Source organism: Giardia intestinalis, chromosome 3 (genome assembly GCF_000002435.2).
Source record: "Giardia intestinalis strain WB C6 chromosome 3, whole genome shotgun sequence".
In the NCBI taxonomy this organism is placed as follows: domain Eukaryota; phylum Fornicata; order Diplomonadida; family Hexamitidae; genus Giardia; species Giardia duodenalis.
Window position 1 is genome coordinate 336,845 of NC_051858.1, and position 26,031 is coordinate 362,875.

The following is a 26,031-nucleotide window of genomic DNA, read 5'->3' on the forward strand; positions in this document are numbered from 1 at the left end:
ATGCAGATTCGCTCCTCGTGGCCCGCAGGAGGCATCTGGCGCCGAGCGTCGACCGGCGGCTAGGGTCTTCCGTGATGTAAGGGACACCCTTCACAGGTATGACTCTAAACAGGTAAGGATTTGTTACCAGTTGCTCAGGAATTGGCACAGACCATTGCCAAACATCGGGTAGCTGGATGCATATCACGAAACCGCCAATGCAGCGAAGTCAGACCTCGCCTGCTACAGTGCCTGAGGGACGGCGCTGAGACGCAGGTGCCCCTTGCATATGTGGACGTGAAATACCGGTGAAGGCCGCTAACCGATATTGAGCAGGCAGCTTCGGTGACCACAAGCGCTTCGCTAATGGACTTCTCATGTGGGGCAACGTAGCGTGGACAACCAGGGATACAGCCGCCGTGAGTATCCGAGAGAAGCGTGGGGAGGTACGGTGCGTAGCCACAGCGTAAATGCTACAAGAGCTCTGGGTCTCTTCTGCAAGGACCTGTCTGTATTTGTATGAAGGGAGAGTAAGAGGCCACAGAGCCCCTCACTCCCGATGCAGAAAGACTGTATCTAGAAGTAGTAGTCTGCGGACGGGACAGAACCTCCAGAGCTGAAAATCATAGCCAGAAGCACATTAACTTAGGAGTCTATCTGCAGAACGCTTGACTTAGGCCACAGAACTGAAGAGATGCTACTTAGTATGCTTAGGAACTGCGGGTCCACAGTTTGCGCAACTAGGCACTCCTGTACTCAGCTGTCAGAAGTCCATCCGATGCCAATCTTGATGGACATGCTGAGCCGCATTAATATACGACCCTGTGAATGTGCTTTTCTTCAAGACACGTTTCCTTTATGCTTGTCACAGGCAGCCAGGAAACAGTCCTCTCCAGATGCAGATATCTAGGGAGATGGACACCAGTAGGATTGCAGGATCCGTCCTAAAATAACTTACTCTACAATAGTAATGCATGCAATCTAGCTACCTTTTATTCATTCTGCAATCCAAGAGCGCGAGCAATCAGTAGAATATATAGCTATCAATCAAGGTCTAATTTAATGCGATCCTGGCGCATAAGTGTATCGTGTCTTCACCTCTGTGTAAATAATACGGGACAGCTATACTTATTATTCAAAGAACAAGCTTAGAACATTTAATCTGTTAAGCAGAAACGTTGCAGGTGTCACTCATGGCTCAACAGGCTATGTGATAACAGAATGGACGCCTACTTTGAAGGTTATGATGGAAAGATGTGCTGTAAATTGACCGTGCAGGACTCTCTAGTTTGTAACAAATGCTTACTGGGAGTGATCCGTGTGGCACATAGTCAGTCATTGGTGTGGTTTAACCCTCAATGTCGACCGAATAGGCACATTACTCCTTCTGTTCATGTCAAATTAGTAGGCTAATGGCCCCCCAATCAACTCTAGCAGGTCTGAGGATAAAGCCTGTATATACGGTTTTCAATACCATGAGATAGCTGCAGCACTTAGTCTGTGCAGTTGAATGCTTTATTAGAAAATAGATGTAGGGGACAGGAGCTTTACCTTCGAAGAATGTGGATTTTTCATGCTTCCTCCCAATAATGCACAAGGAAACATGTGTAAAACCTGAATTGTCAAATAATGAGTAGGCACCTTCGCAGTGTTCATTCTTGGTGGATAAGTATGGCAATTGAAGCCCATAGGCCAGGCCTCCCAAAGCTAGTAACCACAGGCCAGTGTGTCACATTCTGTGAGGCTGCAATTCGGCTATCGCTTGGCGCTCCCTTGTGCCCGGCTTTTGGAGCGCTTCTTTGTGGGTTCATCGAAGACAGCCTGCAATGCAGGATTGTTAAGAGCAATTGCAATCGTCTGGGCAGTTCTGCCGTCTGCTAGCTGCAAGTCCTTTTCATAAGAAAAGAGCAGCTTTACCAAGGCGACATCTTCGAGAAACACTGCAATGTGTATCGCAGCAGTGCCGTCGTTTTTCTGAAAGCCGGCTTCTTTCTTCAATAGAAGCTTGGCAAGATCTACATTTCTATGCTGCACAGCCCCCATCAGAGCTGTGAAGCCGTTTGTGTCATGCTGGCCTGCCTCTTTATCACAAGCTCCCAAGACAAGGGCAGCGTCTTTTGCGTCAGCCATAGCGGCAAGAATAAGGGCCGTCTTGCCGTCCTTTCGCACTGACCCGGCCTCTGCTGTCAAAAGGACCTTGCACACCTCTACTGCATTTGCTTCTGCTGCATGCATGAGCGCAGTCATGCCAACTCGCTCCTTGGGCACAGAAGAGCTAAGCCCAACGCGCAGTCCCGACTCTGCAGCAAGGAGAAGAGCAGCGATACCAGATAGATTCTTCTTTGCGCAAAGCATAAGGGCTGTTTCTGAATCAGCATTTCTAAAGCCCATCTGGCTCGGAAGATAGCTTTCGGCAGAGATTCGATCGCCTTCCAGAATAGCCAGCATTAACGACGTATTGCCTTGCTCATCTCTGGGAAGTGATCCCGACAGCATATTGACGCGTTCTCGTTCCTCGAGGGTCAGGGCCCCGCCTTTGATTCCCAGCTTAGGAAGAGAGCTCAGCCTCCCCGCAACTGTTTTCCCGGTTACTATGGTTTGATCATGTTCTCGAAGTGCTAGCTCGCCAACTTGGTTACCAGCCAGCTCGGCATATTGGGATGCAGTCATCCCATACGAGTCCTCAAGGTATGTCTCCTCCTCTGCAAGCAGATTGATGGCTACGCCGCAATCAAGTTGTGCAGCAAGCATAAGGGCGGTCTTTCCCAGCATAGATTGATATCTGGCTTCCTGAATATAAAGCATGCTCACGGCACGATATGCGCCGCTCTTAATGGCGATCATCAAGGCAGTTGAGCCTTCATTATCGGCAAGCCCTGCTTCGAGGGGAATGAGGGCTCGTATAGACAGCAAGGAGTCAGACGCTGCTGCATGCATTAGCGCCGTTCGCCCAGCCCTGTCGCGAAGGCGTCCCTCGCGCCGGATCAGTTCTTGAACGAGTTCAAGTTTGTCATAGGAAGATGCGTACATAAGTGCGCTTCGGCCAGTGCGGTCCTGGAGCCCTGCATCCGATTTCAATAGAAGCTTAGCCATCGGTGTATTCTGATAGACTATGGCGTACATTAGGCTGGAGTAGCCGTTCGAGTCTGCTTTCCCTTTCCATGCCCCTAGCGCCTTCGTAAATGCAGTCTTGTTGCCGGCGGCAATTGCCTGGGAAAGGGGGCTATTAGATTCGGGAAGAAGTGGGGCCACAGAGCTGCCAACGGAACTAAAGGACATTGTGCTGTCTGCTAGCACTGTGTTGACACGAGAAAGGGTAGGATCTTTGCAGTCAGCGGTAGCCTCGTGATCCTCAGGGAGGGAATTATCGAAGTGCTCGAAGCGAGGGTGTCCGAGAAGAACAACAGCTCCTGGCCGTTGGAACGGGTCTTGTTCAAGCATGGCGCGAAGAACGGTCACTAAGTCGCGCGAGTACTGTGGCGGCAAGGTGACAGACACGGGTGTGAGGATACGCGCGACCATCTCTTCTTCGCTAGCCGCAGCAAAGAGTTGCTTTTGCACACATAGTTCATAAATTATACAACCAAGAGCCCAAACGTCTGCCTTGGTAGTTATGGCCTGAGATTTCAGGACCTCGGGGGCTACGTATGGGGTGAGGGGTGAGTATGCGTCGCCCGTAAAGGGGGATCCACTTTCTCGAACGCTCCACAGTGACCGCAAAAGCCCAGCTCCATCTCTAGACACATAGACCGAGGTGGGTGAAATTGCACCGTGAACAAGAACAGGCTTTGCCAAAGGGCTATGAAGATAGGCCAGTCCTTGAAGTGCGCCATATAAAATTTGCCATATATCATCCTCTGGAGTGTATGGTCGCGAGCCTGTGTGGGCCGTAAAGAGAGTGAAGAGAGAGAAATCCTGGACATGCTGGGAAAGAAGAAAGACAGACCTGCGCTGATTATCTGGCTGGACAAGAATGTATTTTCCAAGGAAGGGCGAATCGAGGCGAGCGATCAGGGCAGGACAGGCGCGAAGCGAAGAGGCAGAAGGCGCAGGGGGAGGTCCAACAAAGACCTCCTCACAAAGGCAGGAGACGCCATCGTGCCGGGCGGCCGTATAGAGCTTGCGAAGGACGCCGTCCTCGAGGGTCTGGAGGTACGTGTAGCCGGACGGCAGAACGGCCATTGATCAAATACCAACACACTGCTAGCAAAATTACAAGTCATTCTGATATTCTGCGTGCGGTCGCGCCGATGTAGCTCAGTCGGTAGAGCGCAGGACTCTTAATCCTGTGGTCGCGGGTTCGAGCCCCGTCGTCGGTACTTTCCCTGCTTTACTCGCCCACGCGCGCGTCGAGGCGCGCAAGGAGCACGGCGCCTGCTCCCCGGCTCAGGGCCCGCTTGAGCGCGGAGGAGGATACTTCGGAGGCACAGACGGTCGCGAGTACCGTCAGGAGCCCGAGCGCGGCCCGGCTGGTCTGCGGATACGCTGCCCTCTGGTCCGCCCAGAAGGTCACTAGTGCGTTCCAGCGGGCCGCGTTGCACGTCATGCCGCGAATTCTTTCCAGGCAACGCCGGTGCGCGTCTCCGCGTTCTCCGCCGCTGAAGCCCCGATACTCCGCGGTAAACCCGTCCCGGTCCACCCCTGGAACCGGGAATGGCTCCGGAGGCGCCGCTCCTCCCGCTGCCGGGGCACACACGGGGGACACCGTCAGCCGGAGAAGCGGAAGGCACTGCCGGTACGCCGACAAGCACGCATCGAGCTCGGCGACAAAGGCCTCCAGGGCGCCCGCAAGGGACCTCCTCTCCTCGTCAGGGAGTGCGGCCCCATCCCGAAGGCGCGCACCCAGCCGGGGGAGGCGGGTCCAGACCCCGGCCCGGAGCTCGGCGAGCACCGTCTGCAGCGCGTCCCGGAGCCCGCCCATCTCCAGCAGCGCGTGCCCCCTGTGTGCAATGGGCAACATCGTAAGGTGCAACATATCACCGTTTACTTATGCACGAAGCGCTTGCCGCATTTCTTCAGTTAATCGACCAGTTCCCCGCGCTGTCTGAGCGAGAGCCATGCGGCCGTACTTCTCCATTTCATAAGGAGCCAGCATCGCCACAGATCCTGCATGTCCACCATAGGATGCATGTACAAGCGCAGACCACCCATTTAGGTCTTTAAGAGTGCGTTCTTTCGACAGCAGCAATCGAACGCACTCTGTCCGCCCGTACCGTGCAGCCTGCATGAGCGCCGTTTCACCTTTAACGTCAAATATGGCACCTTCTAAGTCTCGAAGCTCCCGCACAGCCGCAGCCTGTCCATCTATGGCTGCCCGCATGAGAGCTGTTTGCAGGGACAAGGTCTGAATTCCTCCTTCTTTGGGCGCTAATAATTTGATGACAGGAACATGACCACGGGAAGCGGCGATCATCAAGGCAGATACGTTCCGCCAAGTGGCAGTGGAAAAGCGGTATGCAGGAACGACCTTCCGTGCTTCTGCAGGAATCAGCATCTCCACTATCGCCGAGTATCCCCGCTCCGCTGCATAGTGGATTGCGGCCATGCCATGCCTATTGACGCAGCCAGCCTCTTGAAGATGTTGTAGAACAGCTGCTGCGTTTCCCATCTGTGCAGCAGCTATTAGCGGTGTGTTGCCTTCATGGTCGCGATCAAGAGTCGCTAAGGAGTAGGCTGTGGTGCTTGAAAGTTGACTCAGAGGCATTTATTTTTTAGCGGACAAAATTAGCGATGCTTGCTGCTGAATTCCGCAAACTATACTGCCTATCAGAGCCCATCGAAGTCAGTCCACATATACGCACATATGACGCCGTAAGAATAGACGGACCCGGGACTTTTACGTACTTAGAGCTTTGTTACGCTAAAGCCTTTCAAATCTCAGTGCTACCAACTCTCGATGCACTGGAGGATTTTCAAAGATTGAGGCATCCTAGTATTGTTCCGATTTTAGAGATAGTCTATGATCCTTCTTCAGGGATCGTGGGGATTCTAGTGGAGCAGATCACTGATATGACTCTGCGAGACTTAATGGACGATTTTATAAGGCACAAACTGTCTCTCCCAGAAGAGCAGGTGTGGGACATTGTTGCTCAGGTCGTCAAGGCTATGCAATACTGTCATTTGGCGTATAAGCCCGGATCTCAAAATCTACGGCGTGTCATCCATCGGTGCCTTCATCCTAACAATATCTTTGTTAGTGCGAGCGGCACTGTGCGTGTAGGATTTCCTGAACTCAGCTTCCTCTTGGGTTGCATTAAAGCATCTGATTTGTCACCTGGTATACAACGCTATTTAGCGCCAGAGGTTATTGCTGAACAAACTGTCTCTGATAAGTCCGACGTGTGGTCGATGGGCGTGATCTTCTATGAGCTTTGTACTCTGACTCCCCTACTTCCACTTCTTCAAGGCAATGAACTTATTGACAATATTAATATTCTTCGCACGCATATTTCAGTGCCCGGATACTCCTTTGATATGTGCGATGTTATCAATGGGATGCTGTCCAGAGAACCCCTCCACCGCTTTTCTACATATGAGCTACTCCATCATGAACGGATTCAATCAGCTTTGTTGAGACGTGGCCCTGTAGTCGCACAGACTCTACATCAGACTATAGAGCCGGACAAATCTGCCCTTGGGCTCACCGCTTACTCACTGTCCGAGGATGCCCCCAAGTCTAGCTCCGACAGTGTGGAAAAGAAAAAGGCGCATATCAATAGGCTACAAAATAGCAGATACAAGCCCGAGAAGTTTGACGCGGCAACACGTTTGTATTATGGTGTAACCGACTCTGGGGATGATATCGATTTGTCCTACAGGGGAACAGATTCAGTAGTCACAGGAAAGCCATATTCACAGATTAATTTCGAACTTAAGCATGGAGACACTATGGATAAATACAATAAAGTGCACACCAATGATTCTTCACAGACAAGAATGGAACACAATCCTTTTTCTGACTCATCTATTCAAACCACGCTACCAAGGGATGGGACTAAAGAAATCGCCCCTCAATGTTGCACTTCTAGATCTAAATCCAGGTCAGGCTCTAGAGCATCAGGCCGATCTAAGTCGCGGAAGTCAGAGTCTCGCTCGCTGCGCAAATCCAATGCCAAAGCGGCTAGTGCATCGTCTGCAAAAGACCAGGCTCCTCCGGCTGAGCTTGAAAATATGATAGATCAGTATGTTAGATCCACTCGGACCGAGATACCACGGTCTATTACTACAGACTCCAGCACTATTGCTAATACAATGACATCGGTGCTAGCCCAGAGCTTAACTGAAAATGCTAAAGATGAGAGCTTCCCGCTTCCCCCCACGATAACGAATTCAAGTTATAAGCCGGCCGCAAAGCTGGACTCTAACCTTAATCTCTGGGTTGATGACATAGTCGTGAACGTGCTCCAGAAAAAACACGGATACTATACTATGGATGATATCAAAAACCGGCTCTTTGAAATTGTTCCTGGAATGCAGTTGGAGCCAGGTGTGAGTGTCCATTCTCCCTCCGACCTAATTGCCATACAGATCCTTGCGGAAGAAGTAGAGCGTCGACTCGAGCCTTATAGAAGCCTGTTCCCGTCAGTGAATCCATCAGGGCAGCCAGTAACTGCTAGCTCAACTGCCAGGAGCATTAGTGATATGGTGGAAAATGAGAGCCAGCTGCCTCAAGAACTCCAAGCAGACAGGCGGGTTTTAAAATCCTCTCATCCAAAGGGCAGAAGTTCCAGTCATCTGGCCCCGCATGAGCGGATTAGGCAGAACATGTCTACACTGGGAACAGCGCACGCCGTTTCAACTCTTTTCCGTAAGGATACGAGTGCCTCTATGGAGGACGGTAACTCGTTGCAGAATACCTCAATGACTGAGTCCAGCCGGCCAAAGATGACTACGCTGGATGACTACAATGAGCAGAAGAGTATTTGCAATGCTATAAATGCAGATGGTTGGAGAGAAACCTGGTCTAACACGACGTATTCACAACACGTTGTTCCACGCTCTGCAGAGGTAGAGTCTCTCGAGTACACTAGCCGTCCAATTGAGTACACAAATTTGATGAAAGCAGCTACACTGGGTGATATCGATAAGGTGAAGCTCCTTATCTCTCTCGAGGCCAATATAACTACGCGCCATGGCGTGACTGCACTAATGTTTGCTGCGGCTGCTGGTCATCTGAGTGTCGTGGAAACCCTTCTCCCGTATGAGGCAAAAGGCGTCGACATGGATGGTCTTCCTGCTCTGTCGTATGCGGTCAAAGGAGGCCATGCTGAGATTAGCAGGGTCTTGGCGCCCATAGAAGCATGCATCATTGCCAAGAACGGACTCTCGCCGCTCATGATAGCGTGCGATTACAATCAGGTAGCAATAGCGTCCATTCTCAAAGAATACGGTGGACGGCTTTGCACATCGTCTGGAACGACAGCTCTGATGCGCGCCGCCCAGCGGAATAGCTACCCGCTCTGTAAAACCCTCTTTGATGTCGAGGCTGCCATGCAAAACAACGCTGGAGAGACAGCCATGCTTATTGCTGCGAAGCAGAACTATGTACAGATAGTTGAGCTTCTTGCAAACAGAGAAAATAGAATACCGAATGCGCAGGGTACAACTGCTCTGATGATCGCAGCCTCAAAGAACTTCGTGGAGATTGTTCGGCTGCTTTATCGGATGGAGAGCGAAATGAAAGACATCTACAATGAAACGGCACTGATGAAGGCAGCTAAGGCGGGCGCCTTGGATGCCGCAGCCCTCCTGTTGGAGGCAGAGGCAGGAATGGCACGCGAAGATGGCAAGACAGCAATGATGTGTGCAGCAGAAATGGATCGCATGGAAATGGTAGATCTGTTACTCAAAAAGGAGTGCAACAGAGCGATGAAGGACGGAACCACTGCCCTAATGCTGGCTGCTCAGAAGGGGCACAGGCGCATTATTCAACTTTTGGCACGGTTCGAGGCGAAGAGGCAGCGGGTCTCCGGTGAAACAGCTCTTATGCTTGCGATACGTCACCAAAACGTTGACGCTATAGAGGACTTGATAAATTATGAAGGCGATATCGACATGTACAACGGAACTACCGTAGAAGAGATTGCCAGGCTGACGGGGAATCCCACTGTCATCTGGGCTGTTGCTAGTAGGTTTTCTTAGTTGCACTCTTAACTTTTCATATACAGATGCATAACTGGCCCAATGGTTTGAGGCTACCAGATTGTAAATTCCTTGGATGCTAACCACTACGCCGGCAGCTTAAATGTACGTTTACGTATTTGTAATTAATTTATGTCACCCGTCCAAAGCAAGCAAAAAACCAATGAGCACTGAGGATGATTACTCCGGAATAGATAAGGAGGAGTGCGAGAGCACTGGTGAGGGTGCAACAGCGGAAGATCCATCGCGCTCGCCTTCTGATTCGCCAAACTGTGAGAGCTCTCCCGAAGAGCCTGGTGCAAAAGAGCAGACAGTGCCGCTTCAATTTCCCAAGCTACCCGTCAGTCCAAAGCAGGCCGCCAGGATTAAGCTCTATGGACGCGCACCCAATCCGTCTATGGTTTTGAATGGAGTAGAGTATGTGCTCCAGAGACGACGCCGTCCCCGTTACCGAACTGACCTACTCCACGAGGATATGTTTGTTGTCGTCCGTATGCAAAGGTTGTGCGGACCTAAGGAGCACATTAATGCCATTGCTCGCGTTCCAGCTAGGCTCTCCGTCCCCATTCTAAACGAAAGCTTTGACATTGATGCATATCTTTCCTCCACTTGTGTAACCTTAGAGGTCTTTGACGTGCGGCGGCACTCCAGCGACAACACTGTCCTTGGACGTACGCTGCTCTATCCTCGTTCCGAGCAGACAACCTTCTATCTCAGCGATATTATTGGGTTTGCAGAGGTGTTCAGGCCCAGAGGTGCGGACTTAGTGGCTCATGGCATTATTCCAGGCTCTCAGGCTTGCTTGGAGCTAGCCTGCACAGAGGCCTGTCCCTCCAGAGTTGTTCCAGCCAAAATGTGGCGGCGTGCAAAGCTTTTTGTAGTGAAGGCCACTCTTGGCTTATCCAAGTTTCCACTTGCACCATTATTCTTGCTCAATTCAGAACTCATGGAGAAGGCCTGTTCTGACAAAGTAGAGAACATGGAGGAGGTGCGGGGCTGGATGGACACTAGCCGTGCACGCCTTTTGTCGCTAGCATCTCTGCCTCCGTTTCCTAACAGCAGTTTCGATATTAGTCAACGCGTTCTTTCGGCATCGCTAGCGGGTGCTGGTGCTATGTGTCAATTACTTGATAGCTTGTGGGAGCACTGCAACAGCCTCCCAGCAGTCCTCTCTGATCTTTCCATAGACGTCTTCTCTGCGTTGTTACGTGCCTTTCTTCACCACAACACTCCTACCTGCGATGTTCTGGAACAGATGAAGACTATGTCTAATTGGTGCGCTATCTTTTCTTTTAAGCTCAAGAACATCGAGTCTACAAAAGTCTTGACGAAGTGGATCGGGAGGACATTCATGAAGCAAATGTTCCCATACCTCATTGATTCTCAGAGTGTGACCGTTCCAACGTGGTCCCGCGCCTGTGCATTAGAGCCATCCATATCCATAGAGCTACTTGATGCTATTTATCACCTTGAGGTTGAACTTTTCAAGAATCAGTCTGTCTGCTCTGAGCCAGACTACACGCCTCATCCAGCGAACCACATGCAGGGATTTACTCAACTTCTAGATCCTGTCTTTAAGATCTGGCTTCAGTCATTTGATGATGCCGTGCATGCAGGGAATTATGGATACGCTTTCCTCATGGCCTCCAAAGGAAAAACTAACGACTCTAATTTATTTGCACCATTAGGCCTTATATCTTTGTCCAAGACGCTTGTATTTTCAAGCATTGACTTTGAGGTTACACAGAAGATGATTTTGCAAACACCTAGTGCGATATCCAAATACGTTACCACTGCCCCCATAGACTGGGTTATCCTTAGTGGAAATAGAGACATGCTTACTGGATTCTTATCTACTTGCCTAGGAAATAGCGAGTCCTCTATTGATCTTGTCTACAAGACCTACGAATTTGCTTTGAATGGGGGCATTCGAACCCTTCGAGACGTTCCGCAGCAGCTGATGCCAACGTTGACTCTTCCTCATGCAATTGCTCTCATCATGGGCTCTATGGCTTTTGGGGACGCAGACCAGCTTCTAGCGCTGTTGAAATCCCTGCGTACATGTGTGTTTGAGCCTGCCACGGAAAACTGCAATCCCTTCCCACTTTTCAACATCACGAAGGCATTTATAGATAGATTGCTTGTGCTAGATGATGGCGGCGCTTGTAGATTCTCTGTCCCAGTGTCTCTGCATGCAGTCCTTATGGAGCTTGTTAGTCCGTACATATACCCCCTCTTTTCAACCAGCGATCAAGTCAACTTATTATCGGCCATCATTGATAGTCAAATAGATCAAGACTTCATCGTAACGATGCTCACAACGCTTTCTTCTAGGGCGTCTGTCTTACACTGCAGCGAGTCACGATGTCTTTTGGAGCACGCTATCAAGAGAGGTAAGTTGCATGTTGCTGCTTGCCTATTGTACGATCTGTTCGTTGATCCAATTAAGCACATGGGCTCGTGGTTGGCGTCGCTAGGCTGCTATAGTGACGATGTCATCCTGCACTTTATAGATTCATTGCTGCTCAGAACTACGCTGACAGAGTGTGATTCCGCTATTACTGCAATTTACGAGAATACCTATGGCGCACTGATACGGCAGAAACGGTTTGACAGCTTGCGTGTTATTAACGCCCATGTAAAAGACCTTATGTCATCAGACGCATTTCTCGGTTATAAGCGAGCGCGGTCTGTTGATGAGGACATTATTAAGCTCTATCTATTTGCAACCATGGCACCATCTGGAAAGATACTGATTTCTGATAGAACAGTCGACGACATCCTAACCCTGGTGGATATTTTTGGGCCACAGTCCCTGGCCTCAGCTGATATGCTTTTCCAACTGGGCTCATTTGGACTGGACGAACTGCTTGAGGAATTGTTGGGCTCAGAGCTTGCCATGCCATCGGATCAGCTATCACGTGTCTTCGCGGACATCATAAACAGAGTTACGTCTATCTTGCCAAGCCTTTTAACTATTTTCCTCAGATTCCTTGATTACGCGCTTTCTCCTCTGACAGACAAAGAGGTCAAGGATGAGGTTACACGCCCGTTCCTTGACTTCCTTAACCATCCCAATATCATGGTTCTTTACCTTCTTGCCGTAGAAGACAGCGTCGCTCTCATACACGAACGCTTGGAAAAGCAGCTTCAATCTTCTGGACTATCATGGGATAAGATCGCCAACATGCTGGCCGGAGGGGATGTGGATCAGGTGAAAGGCAGCGGGCTTACCTATCTAGGTATTGTGCAAAGTATCTTGACAAGCGCTCTATCGGAGTACAACACTAAGCTGGATCAGGCGCGGGGGTTTGCAAAGCTTGCATGCACACAGATGACCAGCTCTAGCCTGAGGGCCATGGTAGGCCACCTGGAATTTCTTCTTCTCCAGCGTGCAGTGAAGAATGCCTTTATAAACGGTTCGGCAATATTTACTCTGAGCTTCATGTCTGCCCCCACTGTCCTTTCTAGTTCTCACTTTATTTGTCCATTTTCTATGACCGTACTTTCCACGCTAAATCTCTGCGTATCTGAATGCGAACAGCTGACGTGTCTGGGAGCATATCCGGTGCATTTAGTTTCTAAAGAAATTCTGCAGCGAATTCTGCAGATAAAGGGCATACATGCTCTGCGCCATCTACCTTTCAAGTCTGTTGCTTATGCTCCAGAAAATACGGATATTATGGATTTACCAATAGTCCAAAGCTATTACAGATTTCTTAATGCGCTAAATTCGGACGAGTCACGATCCACTGCTTCTTTGCCGATTGCTCCTAAGCAATCCGTTTCTGAACAGATTGACTCGTTGACGGATGCATATCTAGCTGCTAAGGTCGATAAAGCCCACAAGGAGAAGGATGACTCTTCCCCCGTTATGTTTTCTGCCCAGTTCGTGGACGGCGACCTACTGTCAGCGCCAAAGAGAGAGTCTGTCTTTCGTGGGGATACCATTCTGCATACCATCTTCTCTCTCTTCGACTTCGGTTCTTTTGACAATATCTCAGAGTCTCTCGTGAGCACCTTCTCCGATACCCTAGCGAACATTATCGCAGAGCATCATAGTTCTCCATTTACCCAAATTAATGCTTCTTACAAGACGCCGCTTCAAATGATTAACATTAACTCTCTTGATCAGGCGTTGCTGGTCCTGGCTGTTGTCAAAAAGGTCGATCCGGCCCTGCTTGCTCCTCATGTGGACGCCTCGGCAGATTATCCATCCTTGGTCCATTACTTTTTGTTCAAGCTGATCACAAATTCTAGCGAGCATGTTCTATCTCAGATGCTTCCGCTGGTTCCTAAAGCTATCATGCGTGAATTCCTACTCGCTCCGTGCTACTCGCTTTCTAATGCCATCTTATTAACAGCTCTTTTACGGCGAGGGGTAAGCGATGCAGATTTTCTCATAGGCGTTTACCAGCAGTACGGTTGCTTAAATGAAGCAGCAGTGATGCCCGACTGTGGCGGGTGGTGTGCAATAACCGTTGCGCTCCAGAATCCTGATATCCTAGAGGTACCCGGTGCGCTTTTTGAAGCGGCCATGAAGTCCCCCAAAGAGCTTCTAGTCAACAAATATGGACACACACCTTTGCACTGTCTGTTTTTTAATGGACGCCTTGTATCTCAAACACCGCATAAGGACAAGGAGCAATATGTGTATGGTTATCACGTGCTATCAGACACAAAGATAGATCCCGTTTTCAAGCTCTCAGTGGCCCAACAACTCACCGAGGCAAGCACATCTAGTGATGCAATTTCCCAATTAGACAGATTTGGAATGACACCCCTCCATTATGCTGTCATTTCTTCAGCCTTTGTATGCATGGAATCTCTCTTGGGCAAATACAGTTCCATACAGCTGCTTGATAAGGCTGGCCTAGATAGGGACGTCACACCTCTGGAATTAGCGCTCGCGCGGAAATCGGAGCCAATGGTTCAGCTGCTGCTTCAGAAGGGTGCAAATCCGCTGCGGCGGACCTCTGTGACGTCGTTTTTGGGGGAGTCCCTTACTGTTTTTGCCCGTCTCATTCAAAACGGCTATCTCAACCTAGCGTATACCGTCATCTATCAGCACGCATCAATGAAGAGCTTGTTGCTGAGCGAGGCCCTTCATGCTAACACTACAAACTCCAAGCCCGTTCTGCGAGCCCTTACAGATGGAGCAACTGAGGCATGTGTTGCGTATTTGGCGTTGTCTATTTCAGGGAGATCTGTAGACAAGCAGATAGTGAAGGCTATCATGGACTTGTTGCAGGGCATCTACGTTGGAACAGGAAAGAAGTTCCACATGACAACCTGGCTAGGCTCCTTTGCTTTTTCGTCACCAAGTTATTGGTTTAGTGGGGATGATAGTCTATATAATTCGTTCGTCAAACTGGCAGCTGTAACAAACTTTGCGGAAACCAGCTTGGCATTTAATCTTCGCCTAATTACATCTAATATCCCCGTTAAGCTGATTTGCAACGGTTTACGTGTGCGCCACTTGGTAAGCTCTTCAAAAGCGAGTAGCGACTTTGAAAACGATTCTGTCCTTATTGAGAAGGCGTCGCCCATTGAGCTCATGCTTCTCAAGTTGTACCACACCCCCTGCCAAAGCGTTTTTACCGAGAAGGAATTTCTTATGCTGCTCCAATTATACGTCTGTAAGAGCCTGCATATTTCTCCTCTCGTTTCACGGATTGTCCTTGACTTTCTCACTGCTACACAGGCAGGGACTCTCACGAGAGCAAACGTGCAGTTCTGCAGCCAGTTCTTCAAGTCTCTAAGTGCCATGCTTGTAGTCGACGAGTGCTTGGTTCCCAACTTGGCGGTGAAGACCCTCAGGACGCACGCTAAAGAGTTCATCGTGAAGCTATTGGGGACCGATGAGATTCTGACCAGGCTATTTACGGTCCTGACCCTACCTCCTCCTACGAAGGCGAATTCGGGCCCTTGCCAATTGATTATGCTAGGACAATCAATGAATACTGATGGCCGCTTTATGGAGGACTATACACCCTGTTGCTTGGAAATTCTTAAGTGCTATGTTGCGACAAACTCTGTTGTATGGCAGTCGTTCTTCTCTGCCATCTACGGATTACATTCCGAAATGCACAGGAATCCCAAGCCGGTGATAACCCATGTGTTCGATCAACTAAATAGCATAAATCAGGTGTCCAAGCCTACAATGGAGACGCTGTTTTCCGCTGCTACCACAAGCTTGACCTCTCTTTATAGCAGGGGATGTGCAGAAAGTGTTGTTGCTGGATATTTGTCTGATCTTCTGGAGGCCGCCAAGCAGAAGCAACTGTACGATGAGATGCTTACGCAGATCTTGAGTAAGGCCCAGGATATTAAAGTGTCTGCTAATAACGAGGCGTCGGCATTCTGTGACTTAGTACCAGATCTGGGTGTTGAGGCTTTGGAGCATGAATTCATGGAAACCACGACACATGTCGAAAAAATACTCAATGCTTCTACGAATAAAACGCTGTTATCAACGGAGCTTAGCGTGCCAAGCATAGCCTTTGGCTGCTCTCAGGAGCCGGTCAAGGTGATAGAGCAGGTGTTCCACAGCATCCCTAGTCAGGCATCCTCGGTGTTTTACCAAGACGGCTCCTCTCTACGGGTAGACGGCCGCCCATGCCATTTCATGCTAGTCAATGTTTTGTCACGAAGGAACAGTCTTCTGTTAGCATTTCATAGTTATAGCCTACGATTTAATCAATGCGCCAACAGATACGCGTTGTTCTATAAGTCCAGAAGAAGCGTAGCAGAGCTGAAGGGCGGGTGTTACTCCTGGCAGGGTATATCTGGTCATTGGCCAGAAAAGGAGCTCTTCAAGTACGCGACAGTTGACCAGGCCATCAGGTCCTTCCACTCATATTTCAAGAAGAAGTCGGGCCTTAATTTTGTAGATTGCTGCACAAACGGGCTCTCCCAGGCATACTATGAAAGCGCAGGAACCATGAAGGGAATAGTATGCTATGTAGGAAAAGACATTGTTGGGATCACGACCAGGTTCTTCGAGGTTACACCGACGATTAAGAGCCTCCTTCCCAACCTGTTCTTGTACGGAGTTGCATCCACGATTGCCGCTAAAATTGATTCCGCCATAATACCTAAGCTGCCGGCATCCGATCGTAAGGATTGGCGAGCCATGAAAATAATATCCTCCATAGTATTGGCTGCTCTGTCCACTAGTTTAGTTCGAGATGAAGCTTATTATAATGAGGATCCTGGCTTCGACTGTACAATACTGTCTCTCAAGCAAGCCTTGAGCGCTTACGAGGAGGCGATCTTACCCGTTCTGGATGCGCCTGGGTTTCTAAAGACAGTCAGGGCGATAGAAAGCTCTGGCGATGCACCCGAGACTTCCAGGGAAACCATATTGAAGGCTTGTGGCATGGGATTATATATGCATGAGCTTTCGGGCCTTCCCATGCACCTACTTCCCATGTTTGTTGTCTGTTCACGTCTATCTTTGTACTATCTAAAGATGTACTTTTCTAACGTCAAGCTTGCACTTGACGGGGTACACCGTGGCTCACTGCTACTTCTAGCTAGCTTACGCAGCTTTGCAGAGTCACCGTCCAACATGTCCGTTAAGGCAGCTGTCACCCTGGTGGATCGTGTGTTGGGGGTGAAATTACAGGCTCTGGATAGGCAGACAGGCTTCTTGTTGCAGACCCTCAGTGATTTGCCAAAGAGAACGGTTATTTGCCGTGTCCGTGGGTGGAGCGACAGTAACGCAATCACAAACTTGATAAATCGCACAAGGGAGTTTGTAACTGAGCTCTCTAAGGGCCGCAGCCAGTGCCCAGAGTCGTGGATCAATAGACGAGAGTGTCCAGAAAATAGTGAGAGTAAGAGCAACGTCGATTGGAGTGGTGCTAACCTTCTTTGGGTCTCCTCTGAATCTTCTATTAACGGCCTGGCAACGCTAGTATCTGGAATCCTTAGACCCTCCAGGTACGATCAGTGGAGCCCGTGCAACTATGGCTTCAATTTCAGCACGATCCCTCTGCATGGTGTTAGCGCATCTCCCTCGATATCCCCTGGTGCGTCTCTTCGCTTTGGGGTGATTGTTAATAATGTATCTAGCTTCCTTTGTGTGCCTCAATCAATCAACCCAGATGTCATGAAAGTGGCGCCTGGTGTCTTCTGGTCACTAGGCAGAGACGGACCTGTTCAAGAATACACTGCAGCTGGTTTCAGATACAATTGGCCGAACCAGCGTGTAACGGCTGTCTCTTTCACGCCAGAGGATATGCACATCCAGTACGTTGCCCTCCTCTAGGTCATTAGTCAGCTAACGTTGTCTATTAGAGATTGTCTAACAGAGATTGATAACTGTATGTAAAATAGTAGTTATTTTTGTATAACCTCCAAACGTTTTGGTAAGGCTGGAAATCCTCCCAGAGAGCTTTCTAAAAAACTGATGCTTGAAATCTAAATGCCGGAGATACTTTTGTATTACCTGGCGCAGCCGCGCAGCCTCTATATCCAAGCGACTACAACCGTCTCTGAGGCACTGTACAACGCTTTTGACAAAGAAGAGTTTTTCAATGACAATCTAAAGTGCTTTAGTATTATTGCCGCCTACGGGGATGACCGTGAAAGCTGCCACTTTATCCTTCTCCAGCCACATGACTACTTGATCAGACATTATGGAAAGGCGAGCACCTTCATTGTTGCCTTGACCGTCCCGCCCCGCATGACGGAGTATCAGAGCTATCTGAAGGAAACAGAAGACTTTCTTCACGCGCTGTACTCTAACGTGAGATTGTCTCTAAAGCTGGGCCTCCTCTCTTTGGGGTCTGGCGTTGTGTCTCGGCTCATTGCGCAGAGCATCCTGATCGACTACGGTCTGGATAAGTCTGCACCGTTTCGCCAGGACGTTTCTCGCATCATGGACGTACTCTACGATTACTTGCCAGAAACCTACTTCCACAATCTACTCGGTGTCGGCCCGAAGACCCGAGCCCGAAGGATCAAACGATGCGAGCAGGAGTTCCTGATCGACGTCTTTCGCTATTTGCAGCTGCAGCACCTTACGCGCTCGAGTACCAAGATCTACATAATTAACTACCTAGTTATGGTGAAGAAGGGCACAGTACATCGTGATTCCATACACTTCTATGGCACGTGTTCAAGGAGGACTGGAAGACAGACAGGAGTCCCTTGCAAGATAAGCGTTTCGTATGAAACTAAGGAGCTATCCATTGTTCTACTGAAGCCAACTGGGCTCTCAATATATAGGCGTAGGCTGAATGGATCTAATGTACGCGAGGCTGTACACATCAGGCGATTCATACACAACTATGGAGCAGAGAACGCCCTAAAGGCCCTCCGAAGAGACACCCACACAGCAATGTCAAACGCCATGGACAAACCAGTATTGGATTCATGCAATCCACTACTGCAGATGTTCTACTTGAACCCGTATATCTTCTATCGCAATGGGAGGGTGTACTCTCTCGACGCCTCTAGCCGTAAGGGTGTAGAGATAGTAGACGCTAATCTACTGATGCTGTCCATAGCCGTAGGAGACACCTTGCGTAACGTATTTGTCTGGACACCTGGGGCCTCTGTGATAGCAGGGCTACTGGCGTTGTCTTGCTCGGCTACAGAGCACCGGGACGTGTCATTCAGTTCCCCAGGTATTGCTCCAGGACAGTCCGTCTCAGAGGATTCTCCCGTAGTATCTGTGATCACCGCTCCGTCGTCTCTTCTACGTGCACAGCGGACCGTGGACCTGCGACCAGAGCCACAGCGGACAACACACTGATCAAGGCTCCATAATTTACTAGTTTGCCAGCAGGCCGTCGAATCTGCATTATCACCAGTGCTGGAAGTCACTCCAGCCTCTGTAGCATTTGTATATATGCATCTGTAGGTTCCTTGTTCCATGCCTCTTGCCACGTATCCTTGCTCAAGATAGCTTCAGTCAAAGCCTTTTCAGGATCCTGAAGAACGCCAAATTCTTCGAACTCGTCATACATCAGGACCTCTGCACGGACATCATCTTTTGCTTCTATCATACTTTTTAATGAATAATTTAACGAATGAGGACATCAAAGCCTTTGCCAATAAGCCCCTCACAGAGCTAGTGGCACTTGCTGGATCATACTACATGGATGGAAATGACGAAGAGGTCGTTGTTTGCTTCAATCATCTGGCTAAGAGGCTCGAACTCGAGGAGAAGTACACGCGCGCCCTGGACTATGCACTCGCCGATGCGCACCTCTCGGCAACTATCTCCGACTATGCTAGCAGCGCAATATCTCTATCGCAGGTTGCAAACCTTCTCAACGCCCAGGATGACGCGACTGACAGGTGTACTCTTCCTGCATATTATACGTCAGTAATGTCCATGAAACACTTAATGGGGCTACACTACCTGTCGCTGGACGACTCCGTTCCCCCAGTGGTCTCGGAGGACACCCTTGAGCGCTTCCTACTGTACAAAAAAATCAATCTTAATTCTATTTCTCAAAACGTTGACTATTCGTTTTCTATTCATGCAATCCTTGCACGGTTTGTATTGGATGGACATGACACGTGTATACGGCACGTTTACCACAATCTTAAGTCAAGCCTGCTGTACTTTGATGCTATTATCAAGGCAAGCAAGCGCACTGCAGGCCTGCTAGAGTCAAACAACGTGTTGCTGAATGCAGCAGTGACACATGTGCGTCTCTTGATAATGCGTTATCGCGATTCTGAGGAGTTTATCAAGAATGCGAAGATGATATCTGTAAAGCTGCTCGATAGAGACCTGAGGCCAAGCTACCACATGGCTGTGTGCACTCACGCCTGTATGCACTATTCTTCACGGCTATTTTGGAAGGGACTCCTACAAAGCAGCATTACTTTCCCAGCGGCCAAGGAAAGGGTTCCCCTAAGTGTCATTCTCTCAAAATTAAACCACTCGGCATCTGATACACAGGGAGAATCGTCTATTTTTCGAAAACTTGACATTATTTTCGCCGATCTTCTATCGAGTTTGCAGATTAGCAATTGTAGCGCAATTGTGCGTGATAATGCAATCCTGGAGTTTGTAGAACTACTAGGAAAGTACCCTCTTCTCACGCATTCATTTGTTCCGTTCGTGGAGGACAAGCTAAGGGTCTTGGATCATGATGCAGTCGATGAGGCCCAGGAGGCTTTCAGCTCTGCCCTTAAGAGATACCGCTATTTTAGTGAGAGCATTGTAAGGATGGATCAGAGCATAGTTGCAGACTTTTCTGACCTTGTTGAAATTACTGAGGCCGATAACGCTAGAGAGTGTATCGCTCTTATCCCGGGGCTCACAGTGTTTTCTACTGCGAGTCCAGGTGTTGTGGCCATAATCTATAACTTCTTGCAGTCAATACATGCGCTCAAAGAGGGTCTCTATTTCTCTGTCAAGCCCGAAGGCAGTGAGGTGCACTCCAGCTCCAGGGAGCTCAGTGGTATCATGGCCTACACTGATTCCCTCAAGTCCCTGTTCTCTACGTCCATCGACGGTACATTCTTTGACAAGACTCTCTTCCACTTTGCATGGTTTTTGTTGAAAGACTATGACGCTAACGTTGAAGAAAGGGTTGTTAAGGTAATGCCACCAAAATTGGCCTTGTTGTTTCTAGAAACGATCGTGTTGGCTGGGCAGTACGTTTTTGTTATTCTACAAGAATTGGAAGGCTCGACGGTCACAGACACCCTACAGACGCTTTGTGAAAAGGTTGTGTTTACGATGGATAACAATATTGACTTATTGTCCTTGTCCACAACTACTCACAAGGTGCTACTGTCGGTGCTCCTGAACTTGTTGGACAGCGATAATTTTCAAAGTGGATCCGAGGACGTGTTCGGCATCACCTCTGCAACATACGTGCTCATTTGTGATGTCCTATCTTATAAAGAGCCTATTTCCAACTATGGGCGGTTTCTTCGAACCGTACTGCATTCTTTTTACACGACACCGAGCATTGTAACTGCGGCTAAGGAAAGCTGCAGCTGGCAGAAGGAGTTATTGGACCTACTGCAGAGCCTTTATAACATGGGAACCATGTATTGTCTCGATATTCGATTCGAACAGATTTTGTCCAGAGAAAATGGGTCGGCCTCCACCGCCGACGTCTCCTTTGGACAGATACAGGCCTTACTGATTAAAATGACAAATGACTTTGGCATCTCTTGCTCACTGCTGGCAACACGTGAACTGTTCTCCTATCGCCAGGAATTCGATCTAGACAGATGGATGGTAAAGCGTCGAATCGTAAAATACCCAAGACCCCATAGAACACGTGAGTTGTTTCTAGATAAGCATCCATACATTCAATCCACAATCCGCATGTTGGACACAAATTCTGCCTACGGAGGCAGGAACAGCATATTCAGAAGCAAAGTACAAGCACGCCCATTCACTGAAAAAGAAAAAGAAAGCAAGACGCCCGATTCGTCCGATAGTCAGGAGCCCGCCTCCCATCCTACAGAGGATCATTCAGGGTCATTTAAAGAAGACATTAGTACTGCTGACTCCAGTGATAACTCCAACGATAAGGTAATAGAGCCGGAGATTAAGACGATACCCGTCAAGATGGATGCAGCAGAGCTATTTGCACCTCCCAGAGAAGAGCAGACTATGCAAACAATCCTTTTGAACGTATATTCTAACTATGGGCTACGGCCACGAGACCTAGTTACCATGAGTGTTCTGCCAGGCGAGCGCCTTGTTGCTCTAGACAGCTCACGTATTGTGAAGTATGTCCCAGACTCTGACAATTTTGCCTTTATCTGTTATCTTGTCAAGCAGCTTTTAACCGCAGAAGACATCACAGCCTCAGCACTTTCAGGGGGTCGAGTCTGTGAAACTGTACGATTATCTCTGGGTCAGGTGGATGCATCCGAAGCCCAAATGCATGAACTATTGAACTTTCTACTTCTCCGGGGGAGCAAGTTGAGCCTTCATTTGGCTAACTCCTCTGTCCCCTGTGCCCTCTTTGCAACGCTCACTCAGATGATCCTCAATCCCTCGCACTGTAAGAACATGGGCCATGGTCTATTTGCAGAGGGAACGGAGCTATGTATAAAAGAGTCCAGGGTCCCTCTCTCCCTTCTCTTCGTCTTTCTAACCGGAGTTGGATCGCTGTGTAGAAGGACTGAAGTGTCTATATCCCAGTGTACAAGTGTGCCAGACAGTAAAGGGGTTTTATCTGGCGAGATTCAGACAGCTCATGCTCTCCCAGAGGGTGCCACGCTCACCTTTCTGGACCTCACGGGCACCGATTTACGGGATGTGAACTTTTGCACGATTAGGTCAACCCTCGCCATTGAGAAGCTTTACTTGAATGGGGCGATCTTCTCGCCTACTTTGTTTTCTGCCCTGATAGCTTGCTCCATCAACGTTGCGGAGATTCATATGAAAAGCATCTCTCTCGATTGCTTTAAAATAGCTTCTAGAATTAATTATGAAGATATACCTGGATTGAAGACGATTGAGGTATCTTCTGTGGACCGTGAGGGCTCTCTTCCTTACCGTCCTGTTTTTGAGACATTCAGAAGTTTCGGAATAGAGGTGCGCCTCAGTGATTAGCAGACCGAGGCCCTACTCTGCTCCGCCCGTAAACGTTTCTAAAACTTTTTTACCGTATGCCGCCTGCTCCTCAGCCCGCCGCCCCCGGGGACCTGGACGCCCCTGTAAATGCCGTTTATATTAAAGGCATCTGTGCAGGGTTTGTGAGGTTTAAGCTTGCTAGGCCCCCAACTAAGGACGTGGCGTGGCATTGCTGGACCATCTTCCTCGCATCTAACTGTGGCCTGGACCTCTCTCCTTTCGTCGAAAAAGTTACCTTTGTTATCCACAAGGACTTCAGTTCATACGTTCGCTCTGTTTATGACCCGCCCTACGAGACAACAGTCATAGGACAGCTGGGCTTCGAGGCCTTTATCCACATAACATACCGTGATTCTAAACTGCCGTCTTCTATCATAAGCATCAGCATTGTTATAGACGGGGATGACTACACCCGACGAATCTACCCGGACATGCTTGTCTTTGTCAATCCACGGTTTTGGTTTTCTCGCTTGCTGGACATAGAGCGGATATGTACCAAGCAATCGAGCATCCTTCACCACTTGAGCATGCAGCAGTTTATTCGCCAGGAGAACGCGATGGGCCACATTCCCCATGTCTTCGACAGCTCCACAAAGGTAGCACTCAGTGATGATGTGCCACTAGAGGAAGCTGTCAAGCGGGAGGGGTCCCCACGGAACGGAACAGCCTTCTACAGAACCGACAGCCTGCAAGCAGAATATCTATACCCTCCTGCAGGCGAGTCTGTGGGTCTCTACCACTGCTGTTCTGCAGCGACCAATATATTCAAGGATACCATTGATCGCTCGGCAGAGTTCATAGCCAAATATGTATCCGACATCTGTGTCCGCAAGACAGATCAACACTAACAATAAAAGAACAACATTCCAATTCACAAGTCATGACACTCCAACTACAAAGCAATAGGGTCTTACCGCTAGATTAGTTACTGCATCCACATGAGGGCCGGGGAAGGTGAGCTGCTGTTCTGTGCCAGCATCGCTTGTGCAATATCTACGACATTGGTTACAGTCATGTTGAAATGGCGGGCCAAATCATCTGGCTTTCCAGAGAATGAAAAGTCCTCTATCGAGACAGACTTATGTGCATATTTGCCCGCAATTCCGAAAGAGGTATATGGCTCTACACTCAGACACGGAATACCAGGGGTTGTAAGGCATGGGAGAACGGCATTCTGTTCAGAGAAGGGCTGGGAGTTGAATATCGTGTAGGATGGCATGGAGACGACACGCACAGAAGCTTCTGGGATCTGCTTGACAAGGGCATCAGTCGCTTTAAGACACAAACCCACCTCAGACCCGGATGACAAAAGAATGAGATGCTTTCCATCTGTTATGTTTGTTGTAAAGGCACCGAGACCGCCAGTTTCATGAACCGAATAGGCACCTTTCAACACTGCACGAGCAGATGAATTAGGTACGTCGTCAAGAGCCTGACGGGATAGGCATACGATATGCTGAAGCTTGGACATGGGGTACGTGTGGGGGTCCTTTGCTTGGAGACCCGTTCCATTGCCGTGTATGGTGATCTTCACATCATCTGCCAGAGCTGTCATGTACACACCATAAACCTCAGCCAGGCTGCAAGGGCGCCAATCTATCACTCGTGGCATAGAGCGGATCCAAGCAACAGTTTCTATGGGGTGGTGCGTACCTCCGTCTTCACCAAGGAAGAAGCTGTCGTGGGTAAAAACATGAATGGCAGGGACTTCGCTAAGTGCTCCGTTACGAATTCCTGCACAGCAGTAGCTAAAGAACATCAGGAAGGTTGCATCGAAGGAGACAAACCCACCGTGCGCACCAATACCATTCGATATCGCTGCCATCGCGTGCTCGCGAACACCATAATTGACATAATTGCTGCCCTTAGTGAAGCCATCAGCGACCGCTGTAAATGCGCTAACCTTTGTGAGGTTCGAGGAAGCAAGATCCGCACTGCCAATAAGCATCGAGTCTCCAAGCACATGGGTAGCGAGGAGGTCCAGAATTTGTTGGCTCATCTGACGAGAAGCCAAGCGCTTCCCCACGTTTGCTGCAACGAGCTTTTCATATTCATGATCTGCCTTCGCAAACAGCTCACTAAGAGTGCGGTGCTCAAGGCCCTTGAAGCGGCGTTCAATGGTGACGCGTACATCTGGAGCAAGGCGCTCAAAAACATTTTTGGTCCACTTAGCGTGTGCAGCCTTTTTCTTTGCTATGATGGACTCAAAGTTATTGCGAACTTCGTCAGAGACATGGAACTCCAAGTCCGGGTTGACACCGATAAGCTCCTTGAACTGACGGGTGCTCTCTCCCAGCGGAGCTCCGTGGACAGCAGCGGTACCCTGCTTGGCGGTTCCATACCCTATAGTTGTCTTGATGATGACCAGGGTCGGACAACTCAGGAGACTCGTGTATGCCTTGCCAATGACACTTCTGAGCTCCTCCAAACCAGTGTTTCCATTCTTCACCTCAAGAACTTGCCACCCGTATGCTTGGTAGCGGCGTGCCACGTCTTCCGTGAAGCTGATCGCAGTTTTACCGTCTATCGTGATTCCATTATCATCATAAAGAACGATCAAATTATTAAGCTGCAGGCGCCCTGCAAGGCTGGATGCTTCCGCACTGACGCCCTCTTGAAGACAACCATCGCCAACGACGCAAATAACCTTATTGGTGAAGACGCCCGGATATTGCGCAGCAGCGCACTTGGAGGCCAAAGCCATGCCAACGGCGCTCCCGATGCCTTGGCCAAGAGCACCCGTCGTTATCTCAATCCCACGAGAGATGTCTCTCTCAGGATGACCAGGTGTGTGACTGCCAAGCTGGCGGAAGTGACGAAGATCATCCATAGAAAGGTTATACCCAAATAGATGTAGAAGGGAGTAAATTAATGGAGACGCGTGCCCATTTGACAATACAAAGCGGTCCCTGTTGATCCAGAGAGGGTCGCTGGGATCGAATTGGAGAAACTCCTTGAATAGGATATATGCGGCCGGGGCAAACCCAATAGGCGTCCCTGGGTGCCCAGAATTTGCGGCATTGACCTGGTCCACAGAAAGACAGCGGATGGCGTTGATACAGCGCCCGTCTATTCCGTCAAGCATTTTTAAAAGCTAAGTGTATATTATAGTTTGAAGATATGCTTTCTGGTAGCACGTTTTGTAAATTGATAAGAGGAGTCTTCAAGAATAATCTTACTTTTCCAAGCTATTCAATATGCACCCGTTACAAACAAAGGTATAGCTCCGTTTATGGCTACTTTAATAGGAGAAACTAGCCTGCATGCTCTTTTACTTTAAAGGATGGCCCTTCCGCAAGATTAGCTCCATCCTTTTTCCAGTCAGATCCTTCAGG

General features: G+C 49.2%; 9 protein-coding genes, 1 non-coding gene and 1 pseudogene across 10 annotated transcripts; 6 read left to right on the forward strand and 5 right to left on the reverse strand.

The window, feature by feature from the left end:
- Positions 1 to 1,734: 1,734 nt before the first annotated feature.
- GL50803_007183 (Kinase, NEK) lies at positions 1,735 to 4,161 on the reverse strand (the record flags this gene model as incomplete). Its single annotated transcript, XM_001704572.1, has 1 exon — positions 1,735 to 4,161. The coding sequence occupies one exon, from the start codon at positions 4,159 to 4,161 to the stop codon at positions 1,735 to 1,737; it is 2,427 nt and encodes an 808-aa protein (XP_001704624.1).
- Positions 4,162 to 4,225: 64 nt separating this feature from the next.
- On the forward strand, positions 4,226 to 4,298 carry GL50803_00t0055. Its single transcript has one exon. It is a non-coding gene; the product is annotated as a tRNA-Lys (tRNA).
- An 11-nt stretch (positions 4,299 to 4,309) lies between these two features.
- GL50803_0061012 (Hypothetical protein) lies at positions 4,310 to 4,918 on the reverse strand (annotated as a pseudogene; the record flags this gene model as incomplete).
- Positions 4,919 to 4,966: 48 nt separating this feature from the next.
- Positions 4,967 to 5,683, reverse strand: GL50803_00103783 (Ankyrin repeat protein 1; the record flags this gene model as incomplete). Its single annotated transcript, XM_001704570.1, has 1 exon — positions 4,967 to 5,683. The coding sequence occupies one exon, from the start codon at positions 5,681 to 5,683 to the stop codon at positions 4,967 to 4,969; it is 717 nt and encodes a 238-aa protein (XP_001704622.1).
- Positions 5,684 to 5,709: 26 nt separating this feature from the next.
- GL50803_0041369 (Kinase, NEK) lies at positions 5,710 to 9,120 on the forward strand (the record flags this gene model as incomplete). Its single annotated transcript, XM_001704569.2, has 1 exon — positions 5,710 to 9,120. The coding sequence occupies one exon, from the start codon at positions 5,710 to 5,712 to the stop codon at positions 9,118 to 9,120; it is 3,411 nt and encodes a 1,136-aa protein (XP_001704621.2).
- Positions 9,121 to 9,283: 163 nt separating this feature from the next.
- Positions 9,284 to 17,395, forward strand: GL50803_0016390 (Ankyrin repeat protein 1; the record flags this gene model as incomplete). Its single annotated transcript, XM_038045862.1, has 1 exon — positions 9,284 to 17,395. The coding sequence occupies one exon, from the start codon at positions 9,284 to 9,286 to the stop codon at positions 17,393 to 17,395; it is 8,112 nt and encodes a 2,703-aa protein (XP_037901783.1).
- A 156-nt stretch (positions 17,396 to 17,551) lies between these two features.
- Positions 17,552 to 18,886, forward strand: GL50803_0015017 (uncharacterized protein; the record flags this gene model as incomplete). The annotated part of the gene is made up of 1 exon (XM_001704568.1): positions 17,552 to 18,886. The coding sequence occupies one exon, from the start codon at positions 17,552 to 17,554 to the stop codon at positions 18,884 to 18,886; it is 1,335 nt and encodes a 444-aa protein (XP_001704620.1).
- Positions 18,887 to 18,953: 67 nt separating this feature from the next.
- On the reverse strand, positions 18,954 to 19,139 carry GL50803_009707 (uncharacterized protein; the record flags this gene model as incomplete). Its single annotated transcript, XM_001704566.1, has 1 exon — positions 18,954 to 19,139. The coding sequence occupies one exon, from the start codon at positions 19,137 to 19,139 to the stop codon at positions 18,954 to 18,956; it is 186 nt and encodes a 61-aa protein (XP_001704618.1).
- Positions 19,140 to 19,147: 8 nt separating this feature from the next.
- GL50803_0015016 (uncharacterized protein) lies at positions 19,148 to 22,675 on the forward strand (the record flags this gene model as incomplete). Its single annotated transcript, XM_001704565.1, has 1 exon — positions 19,148 to 22,675. The coding sequence occupies one exon, from the start codon at positions 19,148 to 19,150 to the stop codon at positions 22,673 to 22,675; it is 3,528 nt and encodes a 1,175-aa protein (XP_001704617.1).
- A 56-nt stretch (positions 22,676 to 22,731) lies between these two features.
- Positions 22,732 to 23,544, forward strand: GL50803_009705 (YEATS family protein; the record flags this gene model as incomplete). Its single annotated transcript, XM_001704564.1, has 1 exon — positions 22,732 to 23,544. The coding sequence occupies one exon, from the start codon at positions 22,732 to 22,734 to the stop codon at positions 23,542 to 23,544; it is 813 nt and encodes a 270-aa protein (XP_001704616.1).
- A 77-nt stretch (positions 23,545 to 23,621) lies between these two features.
- GL50803_009704 (Transketolase) lies at positions 23,622 to 25,781 on the reverse strand (the record flags this gene model as incomplete). The annotated part of the gene is made up of 1 exon (XM_001704562.1): positions 23,622 to 25,781. The coding sequence occupies one exon, from the start codon at positions 25,779 to 25,781 to the stop codon at positions 23,622 to 23,624; it is 2,160 nt and encodes a 719-aa protein (XP_001704614.1).
- Positions 25,782 to 26,031: the final 250 nt, after the last annotated feature.